This window comes from Oncorhynchus gorbuscha, unplaced genomic scaffold (genome assembly GCF_021184085.1).
Source record: "Oncorhynchus gorbuscha isolate QuinsamMale2020 ecotype Even-year unplaced genomic scaffold, OgorEven_v1.0 Un_scaffold_9546, whole genome shotgun sequence".
Classification (NCBI taxonomy): domain Eukaryota; kingdom Metazoa; phylum Chordata; class Actinopteri; order Salmoniformes; family Salmonidae; genus Oncorhynchus; species Oncorhynchus gorbuscha.
Genome location: NW_025752493.1, coordinates 783 through 11,479, shown reverse-complemented (window position 1 = coordinate 11,479; position 10,697 = coordinate 783). Strand labels below are relative to the sequence as shown.

Below are 10,697 nucleotides of genomic sequence, written 5' to 3'. Positions count from 1 at the left end.
ACTACACAGAGAGAATACGCTTTGGAACTCAGGTGTGACAGGGTTCTTTTAGAACTACACAGAGAGAATACGCTTGGAACTCAGCTGTGACAGGGTTCTTTAGAACTACACAGAGAGAATACGCTTTGGAACTCAGGTGTGACAGGTCTTTTAGAACTACACAGAGAATACGCTTTGGAACTCAGGTGTGACAGGGTTCTTTAGAACTAGACAGAGAGAATACGCTGAACTCAGGTGTGACAGGGTTCTTTAGAACTACACAGAGAGAATACGCTTTGGAACTCAGGTGTGACAGGGTTCTTTAGAACTACACAGAGAGAATACGCTTTGGAACTCAGGTGTGACAGGGTTCTTTAGAACTACACAGAGAGAATACGCTTTGGAACTCAGGTGTGACAGGGTTCTTTAGAACTACACAGAGAGAATACGCTTTGGAACTCAGGTGTGACAGGGAGTCAGTTAAGAACAAATTCTTATTTACAATGACGGCCTAGGAACAGTGGGTTAACTGCCTTGTTCAGGGGAAGAACAACAGATTTCTTTACCTTGTTAGCTCAGGGATTTGATCTTGCAACCTTCCGGTTACTTGTGATGTTATAGACCAGGGGTTTGAGCCGGTACCTTGTGATGTTATAGACCAGGGGTTTGAGCCGGTACCTTGTGATGTTATAGACTAGGGGTTTGAGCCGGTACCTTGTGATGTTATAGACTAGAGGTTTGAGCCGGTACCTTGTGATGTTATAGACTAGGGGTTTGAGCCGGTACCTTGTGATGTTATAGACTAGGGGTTTGAGCCGGTACTTTGTGATGTTATAGACCAGGGGTTTGAGCCGGTACCTTGTGATGTTATAGACTAGAGGTTTGAGCCGGTACCTTGTGATGTTATAGACTAGAGGTTTGAGCCGGTACTTTGTGATGTTATAGACTAGGGGTTTGAGCCGGTACCTGTGATGTTATAGACTAGAGGTTTGAGCCGGTACTTTGTGATGTTATAGACTAGGGGTTTGAGCCGGTACCTTGTGATGTTACCACAGACCACAGTGCAGGGCTGAGCCATGTGTAGGTGATGTACAGCCTTAGCCGTCCCCTTGATGATGTCCAGACGCTCCTGCCATGAGAGAGGAGGCACTGCGTTCTACAGAGAGATGCAGGAAGGGAAACGTGTTAGCATTTAAACACCAATATACCTACTACCATACAGTCTGTTAGCATTTAAACACCAATATACCTACTACCATACAGTCTGTTAGCATTTAAACACCAATACACCTACTACCATACAGTCTGTTAGCATTTAAACACCAATATACCTACTACCATACAGTCTGTTAGCATTTAAACACCAATATACCTACTACCATACAGTCTGTTAGCATTTAAACACCAATATACCTACTACCATACAGTCTGTTAGCATTTAAACACCAATACACCTACTACCATACAGTCTGTTAGCATTTAAACACCAATATACCTACTACCATACAGTCTGTTAGCATTTAAACACCAATACACCTACTACCATACAGTCTGTTAGCATTTAAACACCAATACACCTACTACCATACAGTCTGTTAGCATTTAAACACCAATACACCTATTACCATACAGTCTGTTAGCATTTAAACACCAATATACCTACTACCATACAGTCTGTTAGCATTTAAACACCAATACACCTACTACCATACAGTCTGTTAGCATTTAAACACCAATACACCTACTACCATACAGTCTGTTAGCATTTAAACACCAATATACCTACTACCATACAGTCTGTTAGCATTTAAACACCAATATACCTACTACCATACAGTCTGTTAGCATTTAAACACCAATATACCTACTACCATACAGTCTGTTAGCATTTAAACACCAATACACCTACTACCATACAGTCTGTTAGCATTTAAACACCAATACACCTACTACCATACAGTCTGTTAGCATTTAAACACCAATACACCTACTACCATACAGTCTGTTAGCATTTAAACACCAATATACCTACTACCATACAGTCTGTTAGCATTTAAACACCAATACACCTACTACCATACAGTCTGTTAGCATTTAAACACCAATACACCTACTACCATACAGTCTGTTAGCATTTAAACACCAATACACCTACTACCATACAGTCTGTTAGCATTTAAACACCAATACACCTACTACCATACAGTCTGTTAGCATTTAAACACCAATACACCTACTACCATACAGTCTGTTAGCATTTAAACACCAATACACCTACTACCATACAGTCTATTAGCATTTAAACACCAATATACCTACTACCATGCAGTCTGTTAGCATTTAAACACCAATACACCTACTACCATACAGTCTGTTAGCATTTAAACACCAATACACCTACTACCATACAGTCTGTTAGCATTTAAACACCAATACACCTACTACCATACAGTCTGTTAGCATTTAAACACCAATATACCTACTACCATACAGTCTGTTAGCATTTAAACACCAATACACCTACTACCATACAGTCTGTTAGCATTTAAACACCAATACACCTACTACCATACAGTCTGTTCACTGATATGTTCGGCATTGAAATAGAATAGAATAGTAGTTTAGTAGAATTAAATGGAAGATTATTGTCCATCAGAGGACGGAAACTAGAATAGGTAACACAACCTACAACTAGAATAGGTAACACAACCTACAACTAGAATAGGTAACACAACCTACAACTAGAATAGGTAACACAACCTACAACTAGAATAGGTAATACAACCTACAACTAGAATAGGTAACACAACCTACAACTAGAATAGGTAACACAACCTACAACTAGAATAGGTAACACAACCTACAACTAGAATAGGTAACACAACCTACAACTAGAATAGGTAACACAACCTACAACTAGAATAGGTAACACAACCTACAACTAGAATAGGTAACACAACCTACAACTAGAATAGGTAACACAACCTACAACTAGAATAGGTATATTTTCTGAAGAAAATGTGTGAGCTTGTGCATAGTGGTGTCTTAACTGAAGAGGTAGATCTCACCTGGTCATGCAGTCTGTGGAACAGAGATCCGTTGGGAAGGTAAGGGGTATAGAATAGAATATCTCACCTGGTCATGCAGTCTGTGGAACAGAGATCCGTTGGGAAGATAAGGGTATACCAGCCAGTAACGATCCCCATCAGAGTAACAACCCAACAGCTCTAAGATGTTAGGATGCTGGTAGCTGAAAGATAAACAGGCAGATTTGATGATTAGTAACAGGCAGATATTTACCTTTATTTAACCAGGTAAGTCATTGACAACAGATTTTTTTTGTTTTTTTTTGTTTTACATTTAGGAGAAGATGTGTGCATGGAAGACTATTGATGTCATAATGGATTTCAGAGGTAAATATTTACGCAGAAACCATCTAAAATGGAGGATTAATAGAGTAGGTAGACATACAGAAACCATCTAAAATGGAGGATAAATAGAGTAGGTAGACATACAGAAACCATCTAAAATGGAGGATCAATGGAATAGTTAGACATACAGAAACCATCTAAAATGGAGGATTAATAGAGTAGGTAGACATACAGAAACCATCTAAAATGGAGGATTAATAGAGTAGGTAGACATACAGAAACCATCTAAAATGGAGGATCAATGGAATAGGTAGACATACAGAAACCATCTAAAATGGAGGATTAATAGAGTAGGTAGACATACAGAAACCATCTAAAATGGAGGATTAATAGAGTAGGTAGACATACAGAAACCATCTAAAATGGAGGATCAATGGAATAGTTAGACATACAGAAACCATCTAAAATGGAGGATCAATGGAATAGGTAGACATACAGAAACCATCTAAAATGGAGGATTAATAGAGTAGGTAGACATACAGAAACCATCTAAAATGGAGGATTAATAGAGTAGGTAGACATACAGAAACCATCTAAAATGGAGGATCAATGGAATAGGTAGACATACAGAAACCATCTAAAATGGAGGATTAATAGAGTAGGTAGACATACAGAAACCATCTAAAATGGAGGATTAATAGAGTAGGTAGACATACAGAAACCATCTAAAATGGAGGATCAATGGAATAGTTAGACATACAGAAACCATCTAAAATGGAGGATCAATGGAATAGGTAGACATACAGAAACCATCTAAAATGGAGGATTAATAGAGTAGGTAGACATACAGAAACCATCTAAAATGGAGGATCAATGGAATAGTTAGACATACAGAAACCATCTAAAATGGAGGATCAATGGAATAGTTAGACATACAGAAACCATCTAAAATGGAGGATCAATGGAATAGTTAGACATACAGAAACCATCTAAAATGGAGGATCAATGGAATAGTTAGACATACAGAAACCATCTAAAATGGAGGATCAATGGAATAGTTAGACATACAGATGATGAACTTCCATCTCTCTCCTGAATAGATCCCACAACTTCCTCCATGAGGCTTTCTGCACCTGTACAGACCAACGAAGAAGACCAACAAACACTTGAACTGTGTTGCGTATGTCCCCAGTCCTTTTGAAGCATATCAATAATAATAAATGATATATATATGATATATGATATATATATTATAAATAATAAATGTCTCTCTAGTTGAATAATGACCTGTATTATATTTCATCTCCATCGAGCCAGGGTCATTTTGAAAAGATGCCTTTTATAAATGGAGCACTGTATGGAGTGGGAGTGTCAGTACCTGCTTGAAGAGCTTGACTGCGAAGGTTTCATTTCCCTTCACCGCTCTGTAGACAGCAGAGAAGCTGCCCTCAGAGATCTTCATGTCCTGGTGAAAATGTCGAGTTCCCTCTACGACGTCTGAGTAGGTGATCACAAGCCTGTGGTTTCTACCTAGCAACAGAGTGAAAACACTAAGCCTGTGGTTTCTACCTAGCAACAAAGTGAAAACACTAAGCCTGTGGTTTCTACTGAGCAACAGAGTGAAAACACTAAGCCTGTGGTTTCTACCTAGCAACAAAGTGAAAACACTAAGCCTGTGGTTTCTACCTAGCAACAAAGTGAAAACACTACGCCTGTGGTTTCTACTGAGCAACAAAGTGAAAACACTAAGCCTGTGGTTTCTACCTAGCAACAAAGTGAAAACACTAAGCCTGTGGTTTCTACCTAGCAACAAAGTGAAAACACTACGCCTGTGGTTTCTACTGAGCAACAGAGTGAAAACACAACAGAGTGAAAACACTACGCCTGTGGTTTCTACCTAGCAACAGAGTGAAAACACTAAGCCTGTGGTTTCTACCTAGCAACAAAGTGAAAACACTAAGCCTGTGGTTTCTACCTAGCAACAAAGTGAAAACACTAAGCCTGTGGTTTCTACCTAGCAACAAAGTGAAAACACTACGCCTGTGGTTTCTACCTAGCAACAAAGTGAAAAACACTAAGCCTGTGGTTTCTACTGAGCAACAAAGTGAAAACACTAAGCCTGTGGTTTCTACCTAGCAACAAAATGAAAACACTAAGCCTGTGGTTTCTACTGAGCAACAAAGTGAAAACACTAAGCCTGTGGTTTCTACCTAGCAACAAAGTGAAAACACTACGCCTGTGGTTTCTACCTAGCAACAGAGTGAAAACCCTAAGCCTGTGGTTTCTACCTAGCAACAAGTTCAAAACACTACGTCTGTGGTTTCTACCTAGCAACAGAGTGAAAACACTACGCCTGTGGTTTCTACCTAGCAACAGAGTGAAAAACACTACGCCTGTGGTTTCTACAAGGTGAGAATACTTAGAACATACGCAGAGTAACGAGGAAAAACCTCAGCGTTCTCACTAGTACTTTTACACACAATGAGTCGTATGGCTCCGTATCAAACAGCACCCTATTCCCTACGTAGTGGACTACATTTGACCCATGGGCACTATTATTATTATTATTATTATTATTATTATTTAGGGAATATAGTGTGCCTATTTGGGTTGCACCCTATGAAACCGGCCGTCAATGAAACGACAAAATAAAAAGAGAAGTGAAATAGGGAATTGGATACCTCTCAGAAGCTTATTGTCATAGGATGTTCCACATAATGTCCTCAATATTATTTATGGGTCTGTTGTAACTAGGGACCATCTCAACACACCAGTCTGTTGTAACTAGGGACCATCTCAACACATCAGTCTGTTGTAACTAGGGACCATCTCAACACATCAGTCTGTTGTAACTAGGGACCATCTCAACACACCAGTCTGTTGTAACTAGGGACCATCTCAACACATCAGTCTGTTGTAACTAGGGACCATCTCAACACATCAGTCTGTTGTAACTAGGGACCATCTCAACACATCAGTCTGTTGTAACTAGGGACCATCTCAACACATCAGTCTGTTGTAACTAGGGACCATCTCAACACACCAGTCTGTTGTAACTAGGGACCATCTCAACACACCAGTCTGTTGTAACTAGGGACCATCTCAACACATCAGTCTGTTGTAACTAGGGACCATCTCAACACATCAGTCTGTTGTAACTAGGGACCATCTCAACACATCAGTCTGTTGTAACTAGGGACCATCTCAACACATCAGTCTGTTGTAACTAGGGACCATCTCAACACATCAGTCTGTTGTAACTAGGGACCATCTCAACACACCAGTCTGTTGTAACTAGGGACCATCTCAACACATCAGTCTGTTGTCACTAGGGACCATCTCAACACATCAGTCTGTTGTAACTAGGGACCATCTCTCAACACATCAGTCTGTTGTAACTAGGGACCATCTCTCAACACATCAGTCTGTTGTAACTAGGGACCATCTCAACACATCAGTCTGTTGTAACTAGGGACCATCTCTCAACACATCAGTCTGTTGTAACTAGGGACCATCTCAACACATCAGTCTGTTGTAACTAGGGACCATCTCAACACATCAGTCTGTTGTAACTAGGGACCATCTCAACACATCAGTCTGTTGTAACTAGGGACCATCGCAACACATCAGTCTGTTGTAACTAGGGACCATCTCAACACATCAGTCTGTTGTAACTAGGGACCATCTCAACACATCAGTCTGTTGTAACTAGGGACCATCTCAACACATCAGTAATTAAAGTTAGTAAGTAAAGTTAGTGAACTGCGGATAACCCCCTTTCCTTTAGTTTGTCTGTTTATAAATGTACACTGAACAAAAATATAAACTCAACATGTAAAGTGATGGTCCCATGTTTCATGAGCTGAAATGTTCCATATGCACAAAAAGCTTTTTTCTCTCAAATGTTGTGCACAAATTTGTTTACATCCCTGTTGGTGAGCATTTCTCATTTGCCAAGATAATCCATCCACCTGACAGGTGTGGCATGTCAAGAAGCTGATCAAACAGCATGATCATTACACAAGTGCACCTTGTGCTTGGGACAATAAAAGGCCACTCTAAAATGTGTAGTTTTGTCACACAACACAATGCCACAGATGTCTCAAGTTTCTAGGAGCGTGCAATTGGCAAAATGACTGCAGGAATGATCCACCAGAGCTGTTGCCAGATAATTTAATGTTAATTTCTCTACCATAAGCCACCTCCAATGTCATTTTCGAGAATTTGGCAGTACTTTCAACAGGCCACACAACCGCAGACCACGTGTATGGCATCGTGCGAGCTGTTTGCTGATATCAACGTTGTGAACATAGTGCGACATGGTGGGGTTATGGTATGGGCAGTCTTATGCTACGGAAAACAAACACAATTGCATTTAATCGATAGCAATTTGAATGCACAAAAATACCGTGATTTGAGATCCTGAGGCCCAATGTGAGGCCAATTTTATTTTAAAGGTTTCTGTGACCAATTCCCAGTCATGTGAAATTGAAAGATTAGGGCATAATGAATGTATTTCAATTAACTGATTTCCTCATATGAACAGTAAGTCAGTAAAAACTTTGAAATTGTTGCATGTTGCGTTAACATTTTTGTTCAGTATATTTACCTTTGTGACATATATAATGTGAAACATGAACTGCTGTATGCTTTGTCAAAATATATGTGATGTTTTTTTTTCTTTTCATTTTCACAAACACGTTCAGGGCAAGTGAGCTGATGATACTTGAAAATAGCTACATGTCCAGTTGAAGTTGGAAGTTTACATACACTTAGTTTGGAGTCATTAAACTCGTTTTCAACCACTACACAAATTTATTGTAAACAACCATAGTTTTGGCAAGTCGGTTAGGACATCTACTGTGGTCCTTCTGTAGCTCAGTTGGTAGAGCATGGCGCTTGTAACGCCAGGGTAGTGGGTTCGATCCCCGGGACCACCCATTCGTAGAATGTATGCACACATGACTGTAAGTCGCTTTGGATAAAAGCGTCTGCTAAATGGCATATATTATATTATTATATATTATCAGTCTGTTGTGGACCAGAGGTGTGATGTTTTGATGACCCAACATAAGAACTGTGTGATAGTAGTACCAACATACAATTCCTACTGAAACAATGAAATGACTCAGCAATCTAATGTATTCATCTCATTAGGAATGTTAAAAGAAGGACAGAAAAATCACAAATCAGAAAAAGAAAGTCAAATGAAAACTATATTAACATTGTCACATACATCGGATGGGTGCAGTCTAATGTATTGTTTTACAAGGCAGTAGTACGGCGCCCCTGGAGCTAATGAGGGTTAAGTGCCTTGCTCAAGGGCACACGGGCAGTTTTTTCACATTGTCGGCTCAGCAGCCTTTCAGTTATGTACCTTCACTTGACACATGATCATTAGACTGGTTCCAACCAGGTCGGGTCGACTCGCTGACAGGTGGGGGTGGCTGAGAAAACAGGATGTGGTGACGAAAACACACACAACACGGAACATACAACAGGCAACGGTTAGTACAGTGTAACTAAGGATGAATTACAGGGTGACACATGGACTAGCCTACATAGACAACAGTTAATACAGTGTAACTAAGGATGAATTACAGGGTGACACATGGACTAGTCTACATAGACAACAGTTATTACAGGGTGACACATGGACTAGCCTACATAGACAACAGTTACTACAGTGTAACTAAGGATGAATTACAGGGTGACACATGGACTAGTCTACATAGACAACAGTTAGTACAGTGTAACTAAGGATGAATTACAGGGTGACACATGGACTAGTCTACATAGACAACAGTTATTACAGTGTAACTAAGGATGAATTACAGGGTGACACATGGACTAGGCTACATAGACAACGGTTACTACAGTGTAACTAAGGATGAATTACAGGGTGACACATGGACTAGCCTACATAGACAACAGTTAATACAGTGTAACTAAGGATGAATTACAGGGTGACACATGGACTAGCCTACATAGACAACAGTTAGTACAGTGTAACTAAGGATGAATTACAGGGTGACACATGGACTAGCCTACATAGACAACAGTTAGTACAGTGTAACTAAGGATGAATTACAGGGTGACACATGGACTAGGCTACATAGACAACGGTTACTACAGTGTAACTAAGGATGAATTACAGGGTGACACATGGACTAGCCTACATAGACAACAGTTAATACAGTGTAACTAAGGATGAATTACAGGGTGACACATGGACTAGCCTACATAGACAACAGTTAGTACAGTGTAACTAAGGATGAATTACAGGGTGACACATGGACTAGCCTATAGACAACAGTTAGTACAGTGTAACTAAGGATGAATTACAGGTGACACATGGACTAGCCTACATAGACAACAGTTAGTACAGTGTAACTAAGGATGAATTACAGGGTGACACATGGACTAGCCTACATAGACAACAGTTAGTACAGTGTAACTAAGGATGAATTACAGGGTGACACATGGACTAGCCTACATAGACAACAGTTAGTACAGTGTAACTAAGGATGAATTACAGGGTGACACATGGACTAGCCTACATAGACAACAGTTAGTACAGTGTAACTAAGGATGAATTACAGGGTGACACATGGACTAGCCTACATAGACAACAGTTAGTACAGTGTAACTTGAATTACAGGGTGACACATGGACTAGCCTACATAGACAACAGTTAGTACAGTGTAACTAAGGATGAATTACAGGGTGACACATGGACTAGCCTACATAGACAACAGTTATACAGTGTAACTGGGGATGAATTACAGGGCTTACACATGGACTAGGCTACATAGACAACAGTTACTACAGTGTAACTATGATGAATTACAGGGTGACACATGGACTAGTCTACATAGACAACAGTTAGTACAGGGTGACACATGGACTAGGCTACATAGACAACAGTTACTACAGTGTAACTAAGGATGAATTACAGGGTGACACATGGACTAGCCTACATAGACAACAGTTAGTACAGTGTAACTAAGGATGAATTACAGGGTGACACATGGACTAGGCTACATAGACAACAGTTACTACAGTGTAACTAAGGATGAATTACAGGGTGACACATGGACTAGGCTACATAGACAACAGTTAATACAGGGTGACACATGGACTAGCCTACATAGACAACAGTTAGTACAGTGTAACTAAGGATGAATTACAGAGTGACACATGGGCTAGCCTACATAGACAACAGTTAGTACAATGTAACTAAGGATGAATTACAGGGTGACACATGGACTAGCCTACATAGACAACAGTTAGTACAGTGTAACTAAGGATGAATTACAGGGTGACACATGGACTAGCCTACATAGA

At 39.9% G+C, this 10,697-nt stretch overlaps 1 protein-coding gene across 1 annotated transcript; it reads right to left on the bottom strand.

Moving 5' to 3' along the window:
• Positions 1-233: 233 nt before the first annotated feature.
• Positions 234-8,872, bottom strand: LOC124030157 (interleukin-1 receptor-associated kinase 3-like; the record flags this gene model as incomplete). The annotated part of the gene is made up of 5 exons (XM_046341616.1): positions 234-1,135; positions 3,115-3,229; positions 4,419-4,483; positions 4,729-4,880; positions 8,728-8,872. Coding segments are annotated over 5 exons (687 nt in total), but the record flags the coding sequence as incomplete, so codon positions are not given.
• Between the last annotated feature and the right edge of the window lie 1,825 nt (positions 8,873-10,697).